Source organism: Phaenicophaeus curvirostris, chromosome 2, assembly GCF_032191515.1.
Source record: "Phaenicophaeus curvirostris isolate KB17595 chromosome 2, BPBGC_Pcur_1.0, whole genome shotgun sequence".
In the NCBI taxonomy this organism is placed as follows: domain Eukaryota; kingdom Metazoa; phylum Chordata; class Aves; order Cuculiformes; family Cuculidae; genus Phaenicophaeus; species Phaenicophaeus curvirostris.
Window position 1 is genome coordinate 71492316 of NC_091393.1, and position 27350 is coordinate 71519665.

Here is a 27350-nt window from a genome sequence, read left to right on the forward strand (position 1 = left end):
GCTTTAAGTCATTTCTTCTTCTGCAGCAGGAACTGCAGGAGGAAGACAGAGAAGAATGCTTGTCTCATCTGTATCTCACACTATGCTTAAGATATGCAATTCTGTGTTTGCATTGTTTTTGTCACTGTTGTTTTCTAAAGTCTGAAAATAGCCCAGCCTTTACCAAAAAGGTTTTCTTTTAACTGGTGGCTCTGCTAAAAAAGTGTATTTTTGGCCCCAGCTATTCCCAGAGAAGACAGCATAGAACACAGAACCACTGCAGCCTGACAGCACTGTCAAGCAAACAACATAACAGTTACATGCTATGACAGGAAGAGAAACTAGGAACAGGTTGCATTACGGCATACTACGGCTAAAAAAAGAGTTTTAATAGCATATGGTTTTGAATTAAGTTACATTTGTACATATAATACACATTAAACAAATACATATCAATAAATGTTGCAAGTAAGATGATTTCCTCCCCCCCAGATTGTTCATGCAGCACTGAATGTTCTGGTGACTTTGTTTTCAGACATAAAAAATACGATAAAGCCTATACATATACAGGTGTTCTTATACTGGAAACTAGAATAGGCTGCCCAGTGTTATTTTCAAAAGAAAGAATTGTTACAACTTCTTTTCCCCAGAGATATTACAGTCTTCAGTTAAAAAAACAATAAACAAAGCCAAAACAAAACACCACCTCTCAGTTGATGTTTTACCATGTTGTCATTACCCGGTCTTCTATTAATCCACCACTATTGATTTATTAATACTATGGTGACTTTAGACTGCAAGGTTTTCAAATCAGGAGACAATATAACAGATTCAGTGTTTGTAAAAGCCTATGTATTTTGGGAATCTGTGAAGGGCATTCAAATCACTGAGAACTAAAGTACAAACCACACAAACATATTTGGTCTGTTATTTTTCAAATGTTGCAAATAAACAGCACTGTGACAAAAAGTTCTGATTAAGTGGCTCATCCAAAAGCAGCAGGTCACTAATATGCTCCTGGAAAAGACACGATTTGTCCATTTTAGATAGGATTGTGATCAAATAAATGTGAATCCATTACTTTAATCCTGTATACAAGGGCTCTTGATACTTGCTATGTTTGTTTTCCTGTTTGGATAGGAAATCATCTAGCCAACAGTATTCCCGATTTTATTTAAATCATTTCTTATCAAAGTAATCTTCCAGAAGCAAAGGTGATCTTCCAAAAGATAGGAGCTTCACATTTATAAGTTTATGTTCCTTATACTTTCCAAGACTTCATCATGGAACCAAGTGTCAGTAAACATATTAGAGTTTTGTAAAGCCTCAAAAAGACGTCTGTAGTCTTCTGGGTATAAGTTACGCGTTTCAGCACTTTCTGGAATTTCCTGCTCCCTCAGTAATTTGCCACCATTGTCCAAGCTCCATGAACTGAAAAACAAACAAATCATAACAGAGCCATTTCTTTCTGTGAAAAATGAAAGACCAAGAAACAGTATCTGAAGGTAGCTTCTAGAAGTTAACATCTTCCTACAACACAAGTTATTTTAAATCCATACTGAAAACAGGCAGAAGCTTCTGCTACTAAGATACATAAATACCAAATAAAGCCTCTAGCAGACATAGACAATTCCAAACCACATAAGCCTCCTCATTAGAGGGTGAGTGCCTCCCTTTCTCCTCTCTCCCAGCTGCATAAGTCAGCAGCAGGCATTACAGCATAAAATGGGGCTACTCTTCAATGCCCTGGAAATCAATGCTAAGGTCATCTTCAAGATGCTGATTCAGTATAGCACATGAATGAAGTGTGACTTAGACCTCCCAGGTATTTTCTTCTATATATAAACAGATGTATCCACTGTCTCCTCATCTTCACCACTGCTATGAAAACTAGAACTTCTATAATTGTGTATACGTTAACTATTTCCCAGACGAGAAAAGGGTGCATAAATACACAAAAGATGCACATTGGATGCCTTCAAGGCTAACTGCATTTCCTGGCCAAAGGATTGAGTGGCAATTAGGTATACCACTGAGCTTTTACAAAAGAAATCCATTAAGTAGGTTTCCATCCATTAAATCTACTGATCATACAGCAAAGTGAATAGCTCCAATGTAATACCAAAAAGAATAAATCGTCAATAAGCCGAAAGCCCTATTTTTTTTTAATTAGATAACAGAAAGCCATTTGAGGACATCCTCACTCTGCCCTCAATAACCTTCAGCTGTTTTCATTAGTGTTACCTTGATGTCAGTTTTAAACCGAAACTTCTCTTCAGCTTTTAATTTCAATACCTGCAAAACCCTTGGTGACTTTATAATTACGTCTTTATAATTATGTCTTTTTATAATTATGAAGTGAGTGAAAACTTCTTGCAAATGCATGACCTCACTTCCACTGGAAGTGCAGATACTTACAGAACATCTACATTCTAAATACCTCTCAACATTCCTGTTAAACCAAGTTTTTACCATCTGCAAATACAGGCCAGGAACATCACCCAAAACATTTTATTGTGGACTGCAAAAATGAAATCATCTATTCTACATGTAGATAATAAATTCAATTTTTTTGAAAGCTGTATTTCAGCTGCAAATACATAAATGCTTTGAGAACATGTTTTAATATTTTTCCATATTCCTCTGAAGAAAGGAAGTATAAAAAATTCGGTGCTTTCTTTCTTACTTTAATCTATCTGTAAGTCTGGACGTGGGTTTAGCAAAACACTGTTTCACCATGAAAACAAAGGTAGATGAATTTGTGGGCTTCAAGCCTCCTGTGAAAAGATTTTTCCGAGGAGTTAGTCGTACCAAACATAAATGGTCATTTGGCAGGCACTGCAAGAAAAATAAAAAATAAACACTGAAAAGTCATTTTTGAGACAGCATCTGTCTTCAGATAAGAGTAAGCATTACATCTGTGGCACCAGTAACATTTCTTCAAGAGTTTTAGAAGACTTAATGAGATTACTTCTTTGGAAGCTGAGGTTTTAAAAGTTTATTCTACAATAAGGACACTTTACCTTGCTCCACCCTTCAAACAGGAAAGGAAACAAAACAAAACAGACACACTGACACTTTTATTTTTATAAGACAGAACTTTCTTACATGAAGTAGACAATACAACCTTGACATGAGTTTTCAAGAGAATATATGGCCTATTGTATTCCTATACTATGTGATGGATCAGATCTACCTGCCTCTTGTATATAAAAACTGAATTATTTGAGTGTAACAGTGACAATATTGTAACTTGAGGATTTTATGAAATTAGAAGCAATAACTTTAACTGAAATAAATGTACATCTATATTGGCAGCAATGGAAATATTGGCCTAAAGACCTCACATTTGTACTTCTCCTAAGGCTGTCACAATGCATCTTATGTAATCCACCTGATATGCTTTTCCACATGGCTTTACATCAACATGATCAACTGTGTAAGGCACGCCCTATCACTTATATTTACTTAGTCACGTATACTGTACGGTAACATTTCAAACAACACTTAATATATTACTGTAGCAATTTTCAGTAAAACCAAATACTAAGCACGGATTTATATTAGTTGTATTAAATAGAAATGTTCTTATATTATACAAAGGAACATCGTTACTTCTCTAAAAGAGAAAAGTAAAGAACTTTACATAGGGTATTTTCCCATTTGTCAAATTTAGGCTTTGACTCATGCTTATCAGTGATTAACTAGCACAAGGAATCTACACTGGACATGTGAATAACCATTTTAATCAAAACCAGCAGCATACTGATGTGCTATTAATTGTGGTAACAATTTGTTTTGTCCAAGCAGGAAGATGTGATCCTGTCAGTAACGTCTTTTGAAACAGACTTTACCCATTCACATCCTTTTATGGTGTTCATTCACTTTATTTTTTTCCCATTATAGAGAATAAAGATAGTAATTTATTTCAATTTCTAAGGTAAGAGCAATTCTTCACCCCACTTCTGATGCATCTACATGCTGCCCGTAAGTTTTAGAACACTACTTAAAAAAAAATACACTGTTCACAGCCAAAAAAAGAAAAAGTGTAAATGAAGTTATTTTAACCTTTAATTAGAAGTGGTTTAGCTGCATCTCCAAAAGGTGTAAAGTGCACACAATGATCTTACCGTGCTTTTTGGTATCGCCAGTGCCCCATTTTTCAAATTAGTTATAAATGATGACCAAGGTTCCTAGGAAACGAAGACAAATATATCCCAGAATTAAAATGGTTTGTTAGAATTTGGAAAAATATTTACCATTAGTCTTGTCAAATTAGAAGTCTATCCCATTCTAAAAATTTACTTCAAAATTATGTAAATATACTAGAACTAGAGAAAAATTAGAAGTCAAGTAATAAGCATACAAAGGCCAGACAAAAAATGTTATATAATCGCAGTCCTACAAAAGTATCTGTGCAGCACTGGTAAATTAATTATAATCTTGTAACTTGTAACACAAGTTACCACACATCAGTGGGACTACCTATCGGTTTCAAATTCAAAATTTGAACCAAAGGTAAAAAATGACAACTGACCATTAGGGCTGCTGTACTGAGTCCAAACGGAAGTCCCACCAGCTCAATAACCTGTTGCCTGAGCAGCTAAGCAGATGGATAGCAAACACTGCACAACCAGGGCATGCATATATAATAGCTTCCTTGAGTATCATCTTATTCTTCAACTCCTTAATATTTATCTTAATATGTACCTCGTGGTATAAAGATATTTGGAAGACAGTAGATACGGGAACTTTTAATTTTAGATTAGCAAAACACTCAAACTACGAAGGTAGGTTCCTACAGAAACAGAGCACAAACAAAGATAAATCTAAAACGTATGAAGTAAGTGAAAGTTGACGGCCATATGCTCATATGGAGGTGGGAGGACAACATAGAAAAGTTCTAAAAACACTAAACCATAGCATCTTTGACAAGGTAAGATAGTTATTCACCAGCAGGAGTAAAAGGTCTACTTAGAACATAAAGGGACCAATACTGAAAAACATACTTCTGCTGAACACAGCTCAGGAAGTTGAAAGCATACATGATGGCAAAATGCAGAGGACATAACAAAGACCAGACTGTGACAAATTGGAAGAGCAGCCTTCTGGTCTCATGCAACCCCTACCAAGATGGGAAGGACTTATCTGTTGTGCAAACATCTCCTTATCTACCAGCTTCTAAGAAAAAATGTTTTTGAGTACAGTGGATTGTAATGAAAATACTGCCATGATAGTTAATAGTGATGCCACTTAAGTGAAAGAGTTTGACAAAAAATATGACTGCTTCAGGTTTTCACATCGAAGTTTTCAGTAGTTTTCCAACTAATTTAAACATCAAATTAGCTTCCAATTACTTTATGACAGTAAAATACTAAACTGTTTTCTAAAAACACGTCCATGACATTAGACCATGTCAGCTGGTACAAAAAAACTCACCATATGCAGTAGTTGAATTTCACATCCTACTTGCCAAAGTACACTAAGCGCTTGGTAAGCCCTCACTTCCCCAGGCTTTGCTGTTAATACCTAACAAAATAGCAAAGAAAGAGCATTTTTGTTACAAACCTAAGACTGCTTCTTTATCAAAGTAAAACCCTTACATATATAACAAGAGGTAAGAAATTCATAGTGAAGTCTCAAAATCCAATGTACATTAGGCCTCAAATACATACTTTGTGCTATTTATGTACATCTTGTCAGAACACTCAAATAGATGACATTATGGCATTCTAAGTGTTACTTCACAGCAGTTATTTGGATAACTGAACTTGTAGGAATTTCCAGGTTATGCTTTCTGGTCCCTTTTAAGGCAGCGAATTTTCACACAGAAGGTAAACAGTGATCACATTTTGTATAAAAACCACAACATGGGCAGAGTTATCAGCTCACACTGATAAGATAGTATTCCAAATAAGACACACAAGCAGCATAGCCAAATATCAGGTGACCCTGCAGAACATTAAGCAGCTTGCGCAGTTATCATCCTGATCAATATTAGCGATGAGACAATTCTTAGGGCAAGAAAAAAAGAAAAACTGGTGGTTGTTCTCAAACAGGGCAAAGAAAGTAGTAAATTGTAGCAGGGAGATTTAACTTCGTAATGTATTTAAAAGAACATCATATAATTAACCAGAAAAACAACCAAACCAACCCCAAAAGAAGGTTCCGATTTCTTTTAACTGCACAACTCTCATTTAACAGGGTTCACAATAAAAGCAGAAAACTTTATAAAAAAACACAATGACTACTGCTGCTTCCCATTTGCTCAAAAATCTGGCCTCTAGAAACATACCATTTAAAAGTGGACATTTCAGTGGTGTCCAGCCTGTCATTTTGCAGAATATACCTATTTTTTTTTTCTTCATCAGGGTGCCAGATACAACCCTGGTTATGTAAGCACACATGGAAGTCTGCTTGCTTCAAGTAATGAGGTTTGTGCCTCTGTGTGAACCTCAGTTTCATACAAATAAAAAGTACCCTGGAACTATAAGTACAGTTCTAGAGGTCTGGGACAGCGTAAATTAGGAACACATACTCAGAAAACTGTTCTGCATCTTAGTGTACAGAACCTTAATAAAAAGGTTTGCAAATCCTTCATATTTTGCCTCAGGTTTTTTCAGTATTGCATACAAAATTTCTCAAGAGAACAAACGCATCTCTCCAAGTATGTTACCCTGTTCATGAGGCATTTTGAATTAAGTCCTCGTCAACTATTACGATTTCGTTGCAAAAGCATGTTACAGAATTTAAGGACTTCACAAGCTCCAACAGAAAGCAGCTAGTCTGCTGCTGCATACCTTTCTCAAGGACCAGCTTTCACAATGACAAGGTTTGTGGTTATATGACAACAGAATGATTCTTGACAGTGCTATTACTGCATAAAGTTAACAAGTAGGAAATAGACAAGACTTAAAAATCCCAGCAGAAAAAGAAATTCACTAGCAAAAATATCAACCGCACAATATAAATATTTCTGTGTTCTATAAAGTACTGCTTATTCTTTACTACCTGTAAAATCTCTTACACATACCTTGTACTCTTTTTCACTTATAAAAACGTTGAGTTCTACTCTTCCATATTTGTATATGGAACTGCATTCATACAGGGCAAAAAGAAGCCTCCAAAGTGCGTTCCTTTCCTTTCTCTGTGGCAAGATCCCAAAAACTTTCACAGGTACATCTGTTTCAACAGTGTGTAAAAGTATCTTTAAAATTTTGCAATCTGTACCAGACACTTTCATTAATGCTAATGGCTAAACTACAAACAATTAAGAAAAGAAGGTCTGTCAGCTCATGTTGTTCTTGAACGCATACAATACAAGCTTTAGCCAAAGCTATGTCCAGTTTGAATTAGGCCACACCTTTAAGACAAGTAAATAGCTGAGATTCCATACTGCTACAAGGGTTTTTTCGAAGCTATCAAGAACCTAAATAAAGCTATAATTCAGGAAAAAAGTATCCATTAATCCACTATATTTACTAAATAAAACATCAAGCAGAGCGCAAAGATTTTGCCAAACTGTCTATGCACACATCAAATGTATTTGTAACATATGATCATATACAAATACCTTCCCTCCAAGGAACTGCTGCTACACCCATGGTTTCAAAAAGCTCGTCAGAACACAGAGCAGGTGGTTTCACCTTTCCAGTCACCAAGGGATCCAGTCTGAAGAAGTCACCATAAATTACCTTTAATTGTCCATCCAGGCTATTCTCTAGGGACTGAATAAAATCAGTTTCAGTTGAAGAAATCTGAATGCAAATCTTTCTTGCAAAACACCCAACCCAAACAAAAAAGTTCAAGCGCCATCCAAAATTGTTACCCAGTCAACAAGAGTCAAATCTCAGAGCTGCTTCTTACAACTGATAAAAAAACCAGCTTCCTTGATTGTGCAGGGTATTTTGTCATTTTTATGCTGCTCAACTGGAGCTTTAGAACACATTCATTCTCAAATTAGTAAGGTGTTCTGCAATGTTTTGCAAAAAAAAAAAAAAAAAGCTAAACTCAACTACGCAAACCACTGCATTTAATTATTTACAACTGGAATTCTTCACTCATGTAGAGAGAACACCTCTTATGCACATTTTAAGTCAGGCAAGAGTCTTTGGTTCTAAACTTCCACTTTACAACACTGTAAAACAATCCTACTAGTGCAACTTCTGCAGCTCTGTGTCTGATCAACTCTTAATCCATGCAAAGCCAAGGTCAACAGAAAAGAACACATGCAAGTGTCTTAATACTACCAGTCAATCGTAGTGCCACAAATTAAATGACAGTCAGAATAACCAAGACTACTTTTACAGATTTCTGAAACCTACCTACAGACATATTACTTAAACATACACAACTACAATGCCTCTGATTAGTATTAGCCTCAAATTTATGCATGAAATTATTCATAGGAAGGCTATGAACTTGAATTCTTGTACACACAAAATGTCAAATCAGCTGATTATAAAATGGCCTGTTGCTGAACGTGCAATGTAAAACCAAACAATATTTACTATTGTTAAGAGTTACAAGTAAAAATTGCGAACAAATTCCTTTTCAATCCAACAGTTATTACACAATTGTAAGTTAATTTCTTTAATTAAGCTTTAGAAATGTACTACCAAATCAAAAGTGTACCTGTAAACTTGGAAGAAAAGCCGAGTTACTTTCTACAGCTACCACTCTAACGCCTGCATTGAGGAGAGTTCGGGTCAAGATTCCAGGACCTGAACGAAGAAAATAATAATACAAAATAGTTATTTTCCCAATACAACACTTGGGACACATCATCTTCAACAGGACGCAAGTTGTGTTTGTTTAAACACACTTCAAAACAAGAGAAAAAAGATTTACACACAGCCTGCCTGAGATCACTCAGTGAATTACGCAGAGCACAGCATTACAATAGGATGCTTAGAATGACAGAATAACGTGGGTTGGAAGGGACCTTAACGATCATCTGGTCCCAACCCCCCTGCCATGGGCAGGGACACCTCCCACTAGACCAGGCTGCCCAAGGCCCCATCCAACCTGGTCTTGAACACCCCCAGGGATGGGGCAGCCACAGCTTCCCTGGGCAACCTGTGCCAGTGCCTCACCACTCCCATCATAAGGAGATTCTTCCTTATGTCTAGCCTAAACCTGCCTCTCTCCACTTTATACCCATTACACCCAGTTCCTAGTCCTACAAGCCTTTGTGAACAGTCCCTCTGCTGCTTTCTTGTACTTCGTGTGGTACTTTTTCTACTAACAGCTGAAATATACTTGTTATCTCTACAGGTAAAATACCCTCCGAAGGAACTTAAAAGAACCCATTAAGTCACTGCTGTTAGCTGTGTAATGGCCCGCAGTCTTAGGCATTCTTTTGCTGACAAGGTAAGATCTGCCTCCAAGCCAAAACACATCACCTGGACAGAAACCTACATCTCTGCTTACTCTCTAGCAAAGTTTCAACACTCGAGACTCAAGTCTCCAGACTGAGCACTCACTCCTTCCCCCTAAAGCTCTGCAGAAACCGTCCCGCCGCCCCAGGCCCGCCACAGCGCCGCGAAACCACCGTGCCGGCCGCCAACGCCCGCCCCGGGAGGGCACCAGGGCCGCGTCCCCATCACATAACGGAGCCGCCCCTGCCCGCAGCCCCGGGAGAGGCAGGGCTGCCAGGCCCTTCCCTCGGCACCATCACCTCTCCCCGGAGGAGCGACCCCCGTGACCGCCAGCGGCTCCCGCTGACCCCGCAAGGTCACGCCGAGCGGCGCCGCGTTCCGGCAGCCCCGGAGGCTCCCGCCGGGCAGGCGGGCGGAGGGGCAGCGGGAGCCCTTGAGGCGTCTTACCGGGCGCACACTCGAGCAGGACAGGCCGGGGCCCGGCCCCGCCCCGCAGGCAGCGCTCCACAGTGCGCGCCAGGCGCGGGCAGCCGATGAAGCGGCGGAGCGGCGAGCCCCGCCGCAGCCCTCCCTCCTGCACCAGCCGCTCCGCCTCCGCCGCCTCCGGCACCCGCAGCCCCGGGCTCGCCCAGTGCCCCGCCGCCCGCCTCGCCCAGCACGGCGGGAGGAGGAGGCGGAGGCGGCGGCAGCACCCGGGCGGCGCCCGCCCCGCCAGCATCGCCGCGTTCCGCCGGGGCGACCACGCGGGCGGGCGGGAGGCGCGACCGCCGCGGCCACGGGCGGCGTCACTTCCGCCTCTCGCCGCGGGCCTCTCTAGCGCGGCTTCCGCTCTCTATCGTCGGGAGGTCTCTCCGTCCCGCCGCCGCCGCCGCCGCGATCTCTATGGTGCCGGCCCCGCGCCGCCGCGAGCCTTGCGGCAGCGCCGCCCGCGCGCCGCGCCTCCCCGCCATGGCGCCCGGGCCGCGGCGGGGCTGAGGTGAGCTGCCGCCAGCGGAGGCGGGACGGTGAAGCGTTTGCCGCCGCCGCCGCCGCCTTCCGCGGTCGGAGTTGGTCGGTGCAGGGGAGGAAGGGGAGGCTGTGGAGAAGGTGATGGCCGCCGGGCGGCGGGAAGGCGCCTGGTGCCCGCTCCCGGCCCTCTGGCGGTGGTTGGTGAAGGCGGCGCGCGCGGCGGGGGGTAAACAGCGCGGAGCCGGTGCCGGTCGGGGCTGAGCCGGGGAGCCGGGGCTGCCCCTGTAAGGAGGGAACCTGGGAGGGGAGAAAGCGCGTGGCGTCTCGGGACTACTGTGTGCCTTGCCGGGCTTGGAAAAAATCCCAGGAGCTACGTATTTAGCTTGAGGTTTGCCCGGGTTGTTTTATTGGGAGGCTTTGATCTCCGCGGCGGCAGCTCAACAGGCACTTGGGGACTCGGTTCTTGGCGTGGCCCTGGCGCCCTCAGCAGGTGCGGGGTCCTGCCCCGGCGCATCTCCCGCGTCGGTCCTTGTCGGTTTCTGTTTGCCTGATACCATCTTGCAATTACGTTTTAGTTAAAACCGGTAATTCGATAGCAGCGACGTTGTCTTTCGAGAGTTTCTCTACTGCCTTAACGAGAAATAACAGTTAAATCCTCATCTTCCTTTTTCTAGTCTCTTTCTTCCTATTTTCTGTCCTTATCGTATCTCTGCAATGTGAAAAGTGTCCTTGTCCATGGCAGGGGCTTTGGAACTGGGTGATTTTTAACGTCCCTTCCATCTCATTCTGTGATTCTATGACCAGTTTCAGAATGTATCCAAGTTCTGCAAAATTCATCTTTCGGGGATATAGTGCTCAAGCCTGTCAATGGCAAGTGGCAGCAGTGTGGTGGAGTTCTGGGGAAGGGGAGAGAGAGTCCTCCCAAATGTGTTTCCCTGCTTCCTCCCTAGTTTGTGCAGAAGGGAAGAAGTGATCAGGCAATCGCAGTGTAAACTCATCTTCAAACGGCTCAAAAATAGACTTTCTGTATGATTTTGTGCAGATTGCTTCATTTCTTATATCTCGTTTCTCTGTTTGTAAAGTGAGAAATTCACACGTGCCTACTTACTAAACAAAGTCATTTTGTTTGAGGTATCTCTGTTAGACAGAACCTGGGACGGAAAGTTGTGGCTTTGCTATTATCCAGTGGATCTGCATGTGGCATGAAGAGGGTCTGGGCTGAATTTAGGAAAGACTGCAAATGCCTTGTCAAATGCAGCAGTTCTTCATATCTGCAGTTTATTTTTAAATACTCTGCTCTTTTACACTAAGCGCTTTAGTAGTCTTGCATATGCCTTAAGGGAAATGGACAGACTGTTCAGCTGGATGATGGGATAGACCTCAATCCATTTTTAAACTGGACGTAATGTTTTTAATAGCTTTTTTCCTCTCTTACTAATTAGTCAGATAATTCAGTAATACATAGGACTTTTAGAACATAAAGCAGAACTTATTTTTCTTAGAGCAAGTGTTTAGTAATGTCCTAATTCAGCTGTCCTTATCAAAGTTTATTGGTAGCTATAGGCACAGAAAGATTAGGTACAGTTAGTATATTACTGTGTTGTACTCTGCTAGGGTCATCTTTGAATGAGCTGTTCAGAGAAATTGAAGTTATTCAGAGAAACGTTTGCTAAGCCAAAATGTCTTGACATTGCTCATATGTTTGGTACGTTTTTTGTTTAGAAATTATAGTGCAGAAAGTTGCTTAATACATTAAAGTTTTTCCCAAGAACATTTGAACACTTAATTTTAAGTTAATGTCCAATATATCTTCTAGTTTAATCCAGCTATTGTCGCATGCAAATGCTTGAATTTACAGTCTTGCCTCATGGAATCTTATGTATTTGTAATTTAAGTGCATTGTTGGGTGCTTTGAAATTATTGTTTCTTCCTAATTAACTAATGTTTTTTGAAATAAGTCAGAGAAGGAATCAAGAGGGATTACCTGTTTGATTGGATTCCAGCCTATGCTCATTAATTGTATGGGTCAAAAAGACCAGTAAAGAGATATATTTCTTCCTAATGGTTCTAGATGTCTTTTGCATTTACTTTTATTTGGCTTCGTTTAAAGTGTGGTGGTTTGGGTTTTTTTGTTTTTTAAGTTAGTATTGAAGCATTAGTCTTTCAGTGTGATTTTGCTACATACTAACCACTTACCTGTAGTAAATACTGACAGGTATTTTGTAACGTTGTGTTAATACTTCCTGGACCGCAGTTTCTCAAACTCTTATGCCCATACTGCATTTTAAGCACAGATTCAGTAGAATTCCCATCTTGCAAGGAAAAACCCCAGGGGATATGTGGATGGAAATTTGCAAGTTGATAAATTTTCATCTGGTAGTGATACTTATAATTAGAGTCTCCTATTTGTCTGAGAATGCAGATTAAGTTTGTTAGCATATAATTGTTTCAAAAACTCTTTATCTTTCTATTTTATTCACCGTATTCCATTTTATCATTAACTCATTGTAAAATTTGATCTCAAGACCAATAATATTGATTGATCTTAATTGATCAATAATAATAACTCACTTTAATATTGATTGGGGTTTTTTTAATTATGCATCTATTGCAAGGCTTACCTGTTGTACAAGTGTTGTTTTCACTTATTTTATTCACCATACTTTAGTAATCTTGCTGTAATACTTTGGATGGCGACCAAGGAGAATAGTAGAAGGAGTGATAAGTGATTTCTTCAGAAGTGCTGTAAGTGCTATGCACTCAGAAAAATAGTCTCTAGGAAAAATTATTTTTTAAAAGTCACCCAGCGAGTACCCTCATTCTTTTGTCCTTTTCCCTTGTCCTCCGTCCTCTCCAAGCCCATGCATGCACAAAGGAAATGTCACAAGAACTAAAAAGGCAGCATTTAGTCCTATGCCACAATCTAGTTTTAGATCCAGTAAGTTTGCAGCCTGTGAGTTATATCAGACATCTTCCTTCTAAGTGAAAATCTGTCTTTACAATGAAGTTAGCAATTTTGTATTTAGAGCCAGCATGCTTTATAAATGTTAACTTACTGCTTTTCTATGTATAATCTGTTGTCAAATGGTTGGACACTTGGATTGGGTCAGGAAGGGAGGGAGCGGTTTGGCAGGGGAGTGTATATTTGCTGTTTGGCCAAGATATTAGTAGTAAGGGAAATATAAGTTCAAGGTTCCTTGGAAACCTGCCTGCTCCATGTCACAGTGTACCTTCCAGCCTAGCACTGAAAACCTGGTTAACAGGGAATTACTGTCCATTAGAAGTGGGCTAGATCAATTGTGGAGATCACAGGAGAGTGAGTGCTCAGGTGCCAATTATGTGAAAGTTACCAGGTTAGTTCTCCTTTGAGACCCTTTCTGAGCACCTGCTGTATGGTCATAAAATCATAGAATCATAGAATAACCAGGTTGGAAGAGACCCACCGGATCATCGAGTCCAGCCATATTTGGAAAAAAAATGTTAAACTGCTCCTCCTTTGCTATTGTTGTGTTGTTAAAACGTGCTTTCTAATAGGAAGGCATTTTCACACCAGATGCAGATTGATTTTGCAGACTTATAAACTGCAGCAAAGTTCGCAGCTGACAAAAGAGCCATTGAGCACAGAAGTAAACATTTTTAAATAAGCTGATGCTTTCAATTCTGTCCCTACTGATGCTAATAACAGTGTCCATGTCTTATTTTCCCTTTTAATGAGTACTAAGCAACAATATTTTTGACACTTTCAGTGCAGAGGCAAAAGGTTCTGTAGTGTGAAGGCTGTTGCATAAGCTGTGTATTATAAGGCATTTTGGCAAGGTTACAAACTTTCTCACTGTGTGCTATAACTGTTCTGTGTATACAGAGCAGCTCAGTCCCTAGGGCTATCAATCTGCCATCTTTCATCAGCACTAAATTTACTGCAAATATTTTCTGTGCGTATTTAAAAAAATGCTAATAGGTGCATCTTCTACTTCTCTCAGAGTTCCTCTTAAATGAGTTCTGGTGAGCACATTGTGCTGACTCTCAAATTTACTCAGACCTTGTTTGTATGTGTATCTTGTCATAAGTATTTGAACACTTTGGCAATGTTATCTTGCTCAAGAGCTTGTCATGCTAAAGATTTTTTTATTCTTTTTATTTATCTACTTACTGTTAAACTCTGTCTGAAAATGTGTTGCTAACTTATAAGGAAAGCGTAGAGGAGAAATCATGTTCATGTCAAATATTTCTATAGAGAAATTTTGGTGTGTTGCATGCTTGCTTTTTAGGAACAGAGTTGCCAAGGAGTGTGAAGTTTTTTCTACTGTTGTTCTAATACACTGCTTTTATGTCCAGACTGAATTACTAATGTGTGAGCTTTAACACTGCTTTCCTCCGTCTATGAGTTAACTTTTAATGTTCTTGTTTTATTTTGTTTGGAAAAGTAATATGGCACTACAGGGCAAATTGAGATTTATTCAAAATAAGTGGGTTTTTTTAAAAAAAATAAGTAAACGAATCGGGGTATTTGTTTTATCTTTATAATATGAGTATGATAGGAGGATTTTTAGGCTCACACGAGGGATATGTCACTTAAATAACATGGAAATTTATAGTGTACATTTTGGAAGTTCTTTCCTAATGGTTACAACTTGGATTTTTGTGTGCTTTTAGCCTCAAAGTGGGGGCATGATCATCTTACCACTTTAGACTAACATTTCAGCTGGACCCACATCACAGTTCAGATGTTTTTTTGTTCTGTTGTTAGTACTACAGTTGACTGATAGCAAAATAACAGTTTGGAGCCATCTGTCCTGAAACTTACAAGTTTGTGAGTAGTTCAGTAGTGTTTTGGCATGTTCCTTTATTCATGTCTTTCTAAAATAAAGTGACATTCACAGTCCAAAGCTTACACATTTGATCACAGGAATATTTTATGACAGCTGGAATATTACCCCTTATGCAATGTTAGTTTGATGACTGCTTGGTTTCTTATCTGGATTTCTCCTTCTCATGGAAGATTATTAAAGCCTAGTGTTACAGCACTGAAATATGACATCATTAATACAAGGAGAAATAGTAAGCATTCAGTGTTTCTATAGGCTGTAAATCTCCTGTCTTGCTATATTTAAGTTATCTCAATTCAGTTTTCACCCTCTTAGAGTACTGATGTTAGGTTTTACTAACATTTGTGATGTTTGGGGCTTTCTAATTGAAAGATATTTTTTTTTAAATGGAAACGACTACTTAAAATGGCCTTGATGAAAGAGTTTTCTAAAAACCTGATTTAAAACAAATTGTATCTCTCTTTACAGGCTCAGGTATTACAAAGATACATTCAAATTCTAAAAGAAAAAATTATAACTGTGCACTCCAAGATTTGTTAATCAAAAGTATGTGTAAATTATTAGAGACAGCTCATACAGCCAGTATCTATTCACACTACTAGAGCTGAAATGAATTACCTTAATAAGGCTTGTGTTGGAAGGGGGAGAGTTGAAAGGATGCTCAAGGCTAAAGTCGGCTCTGGGTTAAAGTGGTCACAACTTTGTTAACTTCAATCAAGTTAGAGGAGTGATTCATTTGGGGGGCATTAGGATGCATTTAACATGAGCCTCTCCTGGTTTATGTGTTCGCTTGTGCATTTAAGGCCAAAAGACTTGACCAAATTTAAGTGTCTGTTTTGTACCTATTCATGGTCCTTGTGTAATCCTCTTTACCAAAATATCTATTTCACAGTCTTTTTAATATACTCATCTTTGTTGTACTCCTGTGAAATAAAGCAGTATTTTGTAGTTGTTAAATGCATTAAGGGTTATGTAACAGTTTTACCAACTTCATGGAGGAGGTTCAGAGCAAAGAAAAGATTTGATCTCAGTCATTTTTACCTGACATTGAATAATACAGAAACCAGACCATCTTTCCTTTCTGAAATCTAAAACCAACTGATGCAACATTTTGGTAGAGCTGTTAGATATTCTAATTTTCTAATGATGACAATTATTGAAGGTCTAACAATTGGCTCTTTTCTTAATTAACACTCTGGCTGGACTTGCAGGTTTGATAACAGGGGGACTGCAGGTTTGTAATACTGGCAGACAAGAATAGCTTCATAAATTTTATGGAATGAATTTCCGTTCTATTTGTCATTTTTTTCTGGCCTCAGTATGATTTACAACCTAACTGAATATTTTGACCACGCTAATTTTCTTTGTATTGATGAAAGTTGTAGAATTTGCTTATCCCTCAAATGGGATTATTATAAAGTATGGAATTCAATCTTTCTATGAAATTCCACTGTTAGAAAGTCTTGAACACTTGTTTCTTCCAATGGGCAGTTTTTAGATAATTGCCTCATCTTGCATCTCCGATTTAAGGTACTGTGTTCTGTCATTTCTGCCTTTTTATATTTATTTAAAGTTGTAACCTGAGAGCGTGAGAGATTTTAGATCATTCTGCATTTTTTTGCTACCTCTTATGATGTGGTAGGAAGTACCAGCTTTCTCAGGTCCTGATAAATTAAAGATTTGGCTCAAAGTGAAAGAGTGAACAGAGCTGATTAGTTCTAAAAATAATTTGTACTGATTTGAAGGACTTTTTTTTTTTTTTACTCTAAGAAAAAAGTACCCATCCTAGAAACACTTATATTTGTCTGGTAGGAAGTTTTTATCTTTGTTATACTTTGTAATTGTGTACGTGTTCTTAAGTGTAACAACAATCTGGGAGTTGTTCAATTAGAAGGAAAGTACAAAAATCAAGAAAGGCAAATTGCTACTCCTTGTAAGACTTAAAAGGAGATTCATGCATCCCATGACAGGACCAGTTACTCGTAGATTATTCTTGACCAATGTTTGTCTAGGTTGTTTATAAAAATGCTGCAGTGATAGAAGTTCTCCATCTTCCTAAACATCTAGAAGCTATGCTAAAGCACATGGAGGATGGGGAGGATATTAGAGGCAGCCAGCATGACTTCACTAAGGGCGAGTCCTGCCTGACCAACCCAATGGCTCTCTGTGATGGGGTAACCACATCAGTGGACATGGGAAAACCAATGAATGTGATCTATCTGGACTTCTGTAAAGCCTTTGACACAGTCCCCCACAACATCCTTCTCTCTAAATTGGAGAGATATGGATTTGATGGGTGGACTGTTTGGTGGATAAGGAATTGGTTAGATGGTCGCATTCAGAGAGTAGTAAACAGCTCAATGTCCAGATAGAGATCTATGACAACTGGTGTCCCTTAGGGGTCCGTACTGGGACCAGTGCTGTTTAATATCTTCATCAATCATATAGACAGTGAGATCGAGTGCACTCTCAGCAAGTTTGCAGATGGCACCAAGCTGAGTGGTGTAGTTGCCATGCTGGATGTATGGGATGTCATCCAGAGGGACCTGGACACAGGCTGGAGAAGTGGGGCTGTGAGAACCTCGTGAGGTTCAACAAGGCAAAGTGCAAGGTCCTACACCTGGGTCAGGGCAATCCACTGTTTCAGTACAGAATGGGGGATGACATGATTGAGAGCAGCTCTGCAGAGAAGGACTTGGGGGTGCTCATTGATGAGAAACTTGACATGAGCCGGCAATGTGCGCTCGCAGCCCAGAAGGCCAACCATATCCTGGGCTGCATCAGAAGAAGCATGGCCAGTACATCGAGGGAGGTGATTCTCTCCGTCTACTCCTCACTTGTGAGACCCTCATCTAGAGTACTGTGTCCAGTTCCAAAATCTCCAGTATAAGAAGGATGTGGAACTGTTGGAATTGGTCCAAGAGGAGGGCTACAAAGATGATCAGAGGGCTGGAGTACATCTGCTGTGAGGACAGGCTGAGAGAGATGGGCTTGTTCAGCTTGGAAAAGAGAAGGCTCCAAGGAGATCTCATAGCGACCTTCCAGTACCTGAAGGGGGCCTACAAGAAAGCTGGGGAGGGACTTCTTAGAAAGGCATGCAGTAATAGGATGAGGGGAATGGCTATACATTGGAGGGGGCAAGATTTGGACTGGATTTTAGGAAGCAATTCTTCTCAATGAGGGTGGTGAGACCCTGGAAGAGGTTGCCCAGGGAAGTTGTGGATTCACCATCCCTGGAAATGTTCAAGGCCAGGTTGGATTGGCCTTGAGCAACCTGGCCTAATGGGAGTTGTCCCTGCCCATGGCAGGGGGGTTGGAACAGGATGATCTTTAAGGTCCCTTCTAACCTAAACCATTCTATGATTCTGTGAATCTATCATGGTCTATTCCACTTCCTTTCTGCCCTGTCTGAGAGATGTTCTGGTGTTTTGCTGTAGACAAGAACAAAAAGAAATCGCATCAGATGGTGGGGTCCTCTTTTATTCTTATACTATTCAGTGAAATTAGTTGTAGTGAAGCTTTAAAACCAGAACTTTTCAGACACTTAGAAGGCTGATCATTGGGTATTTTGAGTGCTGAAAAAGAGCTTGTTTGTGAGAAATTTTTGTCTGAACCCTGTTGTATGTTCTAATAAAAGATACTTTTTGTTCCCAGACAAACTTCTTGTATTTGGCTGCTGACTGAAACAAATTTTTATCGTAATGTTAAATGTGTAAGAGTAGATAATGCCTGGCAGTATGTGTTTATCACTGTTTATTAAAGCTGTGAATAAGAGGAGGCCTAGTAGTTGAAAATAGCAGAATCATGAGAGGAAGTGGAACTTCCTCTCAAAACCTCACTATTCATGCAGTTTATAGATATTAAGATCATCATGCCCTTAAATGCTACTGCCACTTGAGAAGTGTCACTTCAGTGTTAGAAATTGCCAAACCACTTGTGTTCGTGCTTATATGTTTTTGTAAATTCAGTGAAATTAGATAAACCACTTCTGGATCTGAATACTGCTTGGAGGATAGCAGACTCCACACGTTTGAAGAGACAGACTTCCTAAACCATACATCTGACACAGAAGAAGAAAACATGTGTAAAGTTATTTTTACCCCTAGTATATAATTTCAGAGCCAAACATAGGGCAGACTGAGCAGTCAGGAGGGTGCTAATGAGATTCTCTCATAGCAAGGCTCTCCAGTAACGGGATTGTACATAGGACTGTCTTGTGAAATAATAAACTACTAATGAGTCCATTCTGTAAGGCCAAAAAAAAAAAAAGGACAAAACTCCTGCACAGAAAATAAAATTCCCTTTAGCCTAGGTACTATCTCTATTAACCTGTCCTTAAACCTGAGACTTGCTTAATTTCTTCCTTAAAAAGGATGGGGATTCCACAGCATCTCTGGACAGCCTGTTTGGTTGGTTGTATGGCAACCTTTTCTAGGCTGAGTAACTATTACCATGTGTAGTGCTGTGCCATCCTTTCTGTAACTCTTACCTCACTGTAATCTAGGTTCTGCTATTTGTGTACATCTTGTTTTGTATATATTGTGCACAAAACAAAAATGCATGGCTGCAATTCACCTGGTAGACAAGTCACTTGTGCCTGTAACACTGACTGTATTATATCTCAGGAGAAAAGAGCATTTGGACTCACAGTCAGTTTTCTGTTTGGTATCTCTATGAAACGTTTTTCATGAGAACAGAATGACTGGGTCTGTTTCACGTAGATGTACTTCATTGTGAACCTGAAGGTGCAGAAGTCCATAGAAGCTGATGAGATGCATTCACGGGTCCTAAGGAAACTGGCAGGTGAAGTTGCTAACCCACTGTCCATCATATCTGGGAGTCATGACAGTCCAGTGAAGTTCCCACTGACTGGGAAAGGGGAAACACAACTCCTGTTTTTAAAAATCAAAGAAAGACAGACCCAAGGAAATACAGGATGGTCAGTCCCACCTCTGTGCCTAGTAAAATCATGGAGCAGATCCTCCTGGAAACTCTGCAGTGGCACATGGAAAATAAGGAGGTGATTGGTGACAGCCAACATGGCTTTACTAAGGGCAAATCATGCCTCACAAACTTGGTGGCCTTCTACAATGGGACTGCAGTGTCAGTGGATACGGGAAGAGTAACTGACATCCTCTGCCTGGACTTGTGCAAAGCTTTCTACACAGTCCTACACAACATTCTTGTCTCTAAATTGGAGAGACACTGGTTTCATGGATGGACCACTCTGAATAAGGAATTGGCTGGATGGTCACAGTCAGAGTCATGGCCAACGGCTCAATGTCCAAGTGGAGACCAGTAATGAATGGTGTTCCTCAGTGGTCAGTATTAGGACCAGTGTTGATTATCATCTTTATTAGAGACATGGGCAGTAGGATTGAGTGCACCCTCAGCAAGTTTTCTAATGACACCAAGCTCTGTGGTGCGGGTGACACACTGGAGGGAAGGGATGCCATGCAGAGGGACTTTGACAGTCTTGAGAGGCAGGCCTGTGCAAACCTCATGAAGTTCAGTAAGGCCAAGTGCAAGGTCCCTGCACCTGGGTTGGGACAATCCCAAGCACAGATACAGGCTGGGTGGAGAATGGGTTGAGAGTAGCCTTGAAGAGAAGGACTTGGGAGTGCTGGTGGATGAAAAGCTCAACATGAGCCATCAATGTGCCTTTGCAACCCATAAAAGCCAACTCTATCCTGGGCTGCATCAAAAGAAGCACGACCAGCAGGTTGAGGGAGGTGATTCTGCCCCTCTACTTTACTCTTGTGAGACCACACCTGGAGTAATGCATTCAATTCAGAAGTCCTCAGCACAGGAAGGACATGAGTTTGTTAGACCCAAGTCCAGAGGAGAGACACAAAGATAGTCAGAGGTCTGGAGCACCTCCCATATGAGGAAAGGCTGAGAGGTGTGCTTGTTCAGCCTGGAGAAGAGAAGGTGCTGGGGAGACCTTATAGCACCCTTCCAGTTTTTAAAGGGGACCTACAGGAAAGCTGGGGAGGGGCTCTTCCTCAGGGGTGCAGTGATAGGACAAGGTGTAACTGGTTTAAGCTGAAAGAGGAGAGATGAGATTAGACATTATGAAGAAATTTTTTACGTGAGAGTGATGAGGTGCTGGCAGATGTTGGCCAGTCGAGTCATGGATGCCCCATCCCTGGAGGTGTTCGAGGCCAGGTTGTTTGGGGCTTTGAGCAACCTGATCTAGTGGAGGGTGTCTCTGCCCATGCAGGGGTGTTGGAACTGGGTGATCTCTAAGGCCCCTTCCAACCCAAACTGTTCTATGATTATATGGTTCTATGTTTTATTCTAAAAGATATGGTATCTTCTGTTTGTTGTAGTGAATTTCATGTTACTCCTTTTGGAGCACTTACTGCTACAATTAATTTTGAATGAAATCCTTGAGAGTCCTTATGACTACTTCTAGCTGGAGATTTTATATATCTATTGTGTTTTATCATCAAAGTTAATGAAAAGATTGAGTAGAAGCAACACCAAGAACCAATCTGAGGCATGAGTAGAGCAATAAAGGTGATACAGTGGGGAAACTGACTTCCAAAGAATTAAAAGACTTAAGTCTCTCTAATTAAGATAGCATAATTAAGTAGCATGAAAATGAGAGAGGGGAAATAGTGTCTTTGGCACAGGAGTTATATGAAGGCAGTCAAATGGAATAAAAAAATATTTGCCGTAACTTCCTTGAATGTTAGAACCTTTTTAGCCTTTTGCCAGCAGATAGGACATTACATTCTTGATTTGTTCTGTAAGATACTTCTGAGATCATTAAATTAAATACTATGCTATATATTCAGTAAACATTCACAAAAACCACCAACTTTCCAGGACACAGAAGCTGTGTTAATATGAGAGTTTGAGGTTGTGGTGTGTGTGTTTGAGGGTTTGGGCCCTCCTAATGCTCTCTTCAAATTTCAGCTGTGCCAGGTCAGAAGGGTCCCAGTTCTTCCCTTTTTTCCCAGAATACAATCCAAACAACTGTATTTAAGTTTATGCTTTCTTAGTAAGGATAGATGGGAGAAAGGCTCTGTACACACACAAAAATGAGCCCCTAAAGAACTTGTTGGAATTATATGAAGTTATGTGAAGTACATAAAAGAGAACACTGAAGAGCTCAAGCTTTTTAAGACTGAGATTGATTTAAAATAGAAGTGAGTGTACATCATTTCTGTGATGTACATACTGTTTGTCCTAATGAAAATAAACATATAACTAATTTCTTCAATGTCAACTTTGTCTGTTAGCCACTTGGAAAGTATTTTCCATCTTATTTTTCATTTGTGGTATAATCACCATGATTATATATGCCAATTGCATGAATCTGTTTGGCAACTGGAACTGAACCACTTTAATTTATCGGCACCCTTTAGAAGAGGTCAGCACGGTTGTACTCGGTGTTGATCTTTTATTTCAATTTTGGGCAACCAGTGAAGGGAAGAAAGATGTGCCTAGGAAGGAGCAAAGATTTTCTCTTGGTGTATCGGTTGTGTGTACAATTAATTTCAATGGCAAAACAGCAAATACAGTAACTGCATGTTAATGATCTGATAATTATAGTTCAAACCACTAATGTTTTTAATTCCATTTTTATTTATAAATAAATGTTTCTGCTTCTGCTCTTAGACAGAGGTAGAGTACATTGTTGCAGAATTCAGCTTCACTTTGGTACCTGCCTGTTGCCTTTGTAAAGACAAAACAAATAGTAGATAGCAACACTGAAAAACAGGAAGAAAAAAAAGTTTCATCAGGGTGGGGTCATCCTTTGAACGAGCATTTTCTGGATTTTTGTAAGCATTGTAGAAAGGAATAGCTTTTCAGGGCTACATTTATTTTGGAAAAATACTGAGTTTCAAACAACAAACTAAGAAAGATTGATCTATGCTAGCTGCAAGTGCTCTCCAGCCTCTCAGTTATAGGGGACTATCATTTTAGCCACATGTTACAAGGAAATGAGTTAATATTTTCTATCAGAATGTTAGCTTCCTCTGTAGAAAATGTCACTTGTCAAAAGCGTCTTTTCATCAATATGCGCAATCTAATAGGAAGCACCTTGTTCAAGTGCATGCACGTTTCTGTTTCCCTGTGATAGCTGTTGAAAGGATAAAATGTTGTCTACTGATAGAAGCAAGAGAGTGGTGGTAGCACATCCTGATTTTTAATTACTGCTGTTAAATCTAATTCCTTGTTGGCTTTGGGCAATTTACTTCAACATCTTTTGTTTGATATATCATTTAATCTATGAACTAGGGAAGGCAGCAGTAGTAGTTATTTCATATGCCAGGAAGAGTGAGATGTGAACCTTTGAAGTTTATTGTGCTGTTTGGAATTTTTTTTTTTTTTAATGATTTAAAACAATTATCAAGAAATAGCATAGCACTAGTGCAGTGTCTGTAAAAAGTATCTTCTAGTTCTGATTCTTGCTGGTCTGATTAAGTTTTATCCTCCTCTTAACTTTTCATTTCGTGTTTAACTCTCTTTGAGAGAAAAATGCTCGATTAAAGGGTATCCTTCTAATGAACAGATGCATTCTCCAGTTATGTATCTCTGTGTTCTTTGTCTCTGTAGTGCTCAAAGTAAGCCAATTCTCTTATTTGGTTGACAGAGGAAAGTACAACTTGTATCTTTAGTGTACAATTCATTATTCTTCTGGGATAGGATATATATAGGAACCTACAATGATCATCTAGTTCAACTGCCTGACCAGTTCAGGGCTGACCAAAATTTAAAGCATGTTATTAAAGACATTGGTCAAATGTCCCTGAAACACTGACAGGCTTGGGGCATCAACCAGCTCTCTAGGCAGTGTTCCAGTATTTGACCACTTTCTTGGTAAAGAAACGCTTCTTAATGCCCAGTCTTAATTTCCCTGGTGCAGCTTATATGTTACAGGATAGGCAATATTTTTTGTTCGACTGATATGGCTGGAAATGGTTAATGACTTCTTCAGGCTGGAAGTGAAGATGGAGTTGTTCTGTTTGGTGCTGACTCTTGCTTTTGTGTTGCCCAGCTGGTCGTGGCTTGTCACTCTTTGCATGCTTCCCTGGAACTCCTAGAACATTTTTCTTGATAATACTGGCACACAGTCCTTGTAACCTACTCTGGCATGTGCTAATCTTTACAGAGCATGTGCAAACTGAAGCATTTTCTAAGGGCCAGTGTAGCTGCCCAGGTCTTGCTGCTCCTGTAAAACCAGTAATGCAGTATTTGATGGAGGGATCCAGGAGTACCTCAGTGGTGAAGAAGTAAACTTTTGCTAAGAAGGGGTAAGCTACTAAAGATGATTTTTATATGCTTCCTGGCAACTGTTGGCTTAGCAAAATCTATGTTAAGAATTAAGTCTTTAAAAATAAGTTCTTCAGGAATGCTAACAAAATATTCAGGCACAGGTGTAAAGGGCAGTCACTGAGCGCCAGAACAACTGAAAGTAGTGAAGGAAGAGGAGTGGACAATTAAGATTTAAAGCTGTGAAGTTTCTGCTGGCTGTGCACCCTAACGGTCGGCGTAGATGGTCAGCAGTAATTGCAGTAGCTGGTATGTGCATGAGCACAGGATAGTTTCTGTGAAGTCATCTTCAGTTCTGCAGTCTGGCATCCTTCCTTTTCATTCCTTCCTAATCCTACAAATGGAAAAAGAAATTGAAAATTTTAGAGTTTACTTGGGTTGACGCTGCATGCACATTTGACTTCGGAACTTGGTGTCTGAATGAGTTCTTGGTAAAATAGATGTATGATTTACATCGGTTTTCCCCCACTCAGAACTAGCAAATATGATTTTTAATATGAGCATTTTAACAAAGATTATTTAAAATCTTGTACAAAAGGCAGATACAGGAGGAATTTTCTCTTCATGATGTAGCCGGTGTCTAATCAAGGATCCCACCAGTCACAGTTCTAAAACTGTAGGATGGTTAAGGTTGGAAGGGAGCTCTGGAGACTGTCTAGTCCAACCCCCTACCCAAAGCAAGCTCAGCTAGAGTGTGTTGCTCAGGACCATGACCAGCTGGGTTTTGAATACCTCTGAAGATGGCAGCTCCAAAACCTGTTCTGGGCAGCCCTGTTCTAGTGTTCCGTCCAGGCAACCTGTCCCAGTGTTCTATCACCCTTAAAAGTAAAGCTTCTTTTTATTGTGAGAAAAGCTTAAATACTGGTAAAATATTGAAAAGGAGAAAGTCTCGAAGCAAAGGCAGTAATATTTTTATTTTACAATTCAGCACTGAATTGGATGCCCTTCTAAAAAAGTCGTACTATCTTACAAAAGCAGTAGGTATATATACTAGTTTTAGACAAAGGACCATGAAAGTCCTCAAAGAATGTTTATTTTTTAGGCTATCCAACCATGTCTGGAGACTTCCTTCAGGTCGTCTCCTGACCTAAAACAGTTATATCTTACAAGACAACTAAGTATATCAATAAACGCTTGCAACTGTAAGCGAGTGTTTATCCTGTCAGGTTATTTATCCATGTCTGGAGATTGTCTGTATATTATGTCTTGATACAAGACAGATTTATATGACAAGATAATTAAACATACAAACCAGCTGCAGCAAAACTTATCAATTAATTTTCACATTATGTTTAAAATGAGTTTCTTGTATTCAGTTTGTGTCCATAGCCTCTTATCCTTTTACTGGATATTACTGAGAAGAGTCTGACTCAGTCATCTTTATTTGCTCCTGTCACATTTACCCTAGTGAAGACAGGTTTCCAAAAATGCCTTTTCATTTAAAGGAAAGGAGAGGAAGCTGATGTAGGAGGCTTGTCTAAGGTCTTCTAGAATACAAGGCTGTTTGCTGAATTTTTTGGCTTTGCTGTTTAAAATATGTAAACTAAATCTAATGAAATGCACTTGGTGAAGCTGGATTTTATCTATACACTAAGTTAAACCAGCAATATTGCCATGTTTCTAAAAGCTAAGGATAGGAACTGATACAACATTAGTCCAGTGTAAGTACTGTGTAACTCTGCTGAGTTACCCTTATTTTTCCTGCAGTATTCATTAGAATTGCATGTTCACAAAAAGGCAAAATTGACCCCTGCTGAGAGTAGGTGGAGGATTAGGGGATTTTGTTAACAAACCATCTGCCTCTAGGTACGCTGAAGACATGTTGGCTGTTTTCTTGAAACTAAAGTGACGATCTGAGTCAATAAACAGGTTCTACTTGCATCTAATTCTTGTAACACAGTTAATATCTCTGTATATTTGATGTTGTATCATGAGTGACAATTAAAAGTTGTTCTCCTTTTATTGCTCCCTAGTTCATTTTTGTTTCAGGAAATCTGTGACCTTATGTGACAAGAATGCTTTTGGTTTAGCCGTGGATTTAAAGGGGCAGGGTGGAGGTAGTGTCTGTTTATCTTTCTGTTTTTCTCGTTTCCTCAGCTGTATAACACTGTGAGCACTGCTGTAGAGATTAGCTATGCTGTTGGTCAGAAAACTGGAACCAATTATAGTTGGATAAAAATACAAGTTTATAGATAGTTTTTTTGAATGTAGATATGCTTTAAAGACTTAGGATGAGGCAGTGGGTTACCGTTTGAAAGAATTTCCCCATACTTTTAAACTGTATCACTTGGCTAACATGATTCTTTATTGACTGGCATTAAGTACAAGGTTATATATCCATTGTTACAAATGCTTCTTCTGGTTTTATATTTTAGGTTTAAAAACATTTGGAGGGAGATTAAGTGGTTCAACAAGTAACGCTCTAATGGATGACAGAGAATTTCCACCAAATGATCTACAAGTAGACTCAAAGGACAGTCGTCCTGCTGACTATAGGGTGGAAAGTTTGGCAACTCGCTTGGTTTCTTCAGCTGATGAAAATGAAAATCAACTTGACAGTGATGGGAATGAGGTTCTGACCTGCAGTAGCATTGCTATGGGACGACAGGATGACGGTGAGCAGGACAGCATCAATAATAATGAGAATATGGACAGCAGAGACTGTGCCCCAAGCTGTAAGGAAGGTGAGGCTGAGACGAGATCTGTAAATGTCCATATGGACCCCCAGCTGGAGGAAAAGCCCATTACTGAAAAACAGCTAGGAGGAAAAAGAAGTCCAAGAAGTAAAAGAAGCTCCAGTAAAAAATCTAAAGGTACTTTATGAAAAATATTTTTGTTCTGTTTGCTCAAAATAATAACACTGTAGTTCTAATCTGTAAAATAAAAAGAAAGATGTATTTTAGATGTCATACTAATTATTTTTAAAATT

At 39.8% G+C, this 27350-nt stretch overlaps 2 protein-coding genes across 2 annotated transcripts in view; one reads left to right on the forward strand and one right to left on the reverse strand.

Moving 5' to 3' along the window:
* Positions 1-347: 347 nt before the first annotated feature.
* On the reverse strand, positions 348-10090 carry TFB2M (transcription factor B2, mitochondrial). Its single transcript, XM_069852423.1, has 8 exons — positions 9807-10090; positions 8614-8702; positions 7553-7706; positions 7013-7161; positions 5419-5508; positions 4110-4172; positions 2666-2817; positions 348-1410 (listed from the first exon to the last, which is right to left on the reverse strand). The coding sequence occupies exons 1-8, from the start codon at positions 10075-10077 to the stop codon at positions 1224-1226; spliced, it is 1155 nt and encodes a 384-aa protein (XP_069708524.1). The 5' UTR covers positions 10078-10090; the 3' UTR covers positions 348-1223.
* A 116-nt stretch (positions 10091-10206) lies between these two features.
* The window catches only part of CNST (consortin, connexin sorting protein), a 50588-nt gene continuing 33444 nt past the window's right edge, over positions 10207-27350 (forward strand). Inside the window, exons 1-2 of the mRNA XM_069852424.1 lie at positions 10207-10335; positions 26797-27234. Of these exons, the coding sequence (XP_069708525.1) occupies positions 26847-27234 (388 nt within the window). The 5' untranslated portion in view covers positions 10207-10335; positions 26797-26846. The remainder of the gene's footprint in view (positions 10336-26796; positions 27235-27350) is intronic.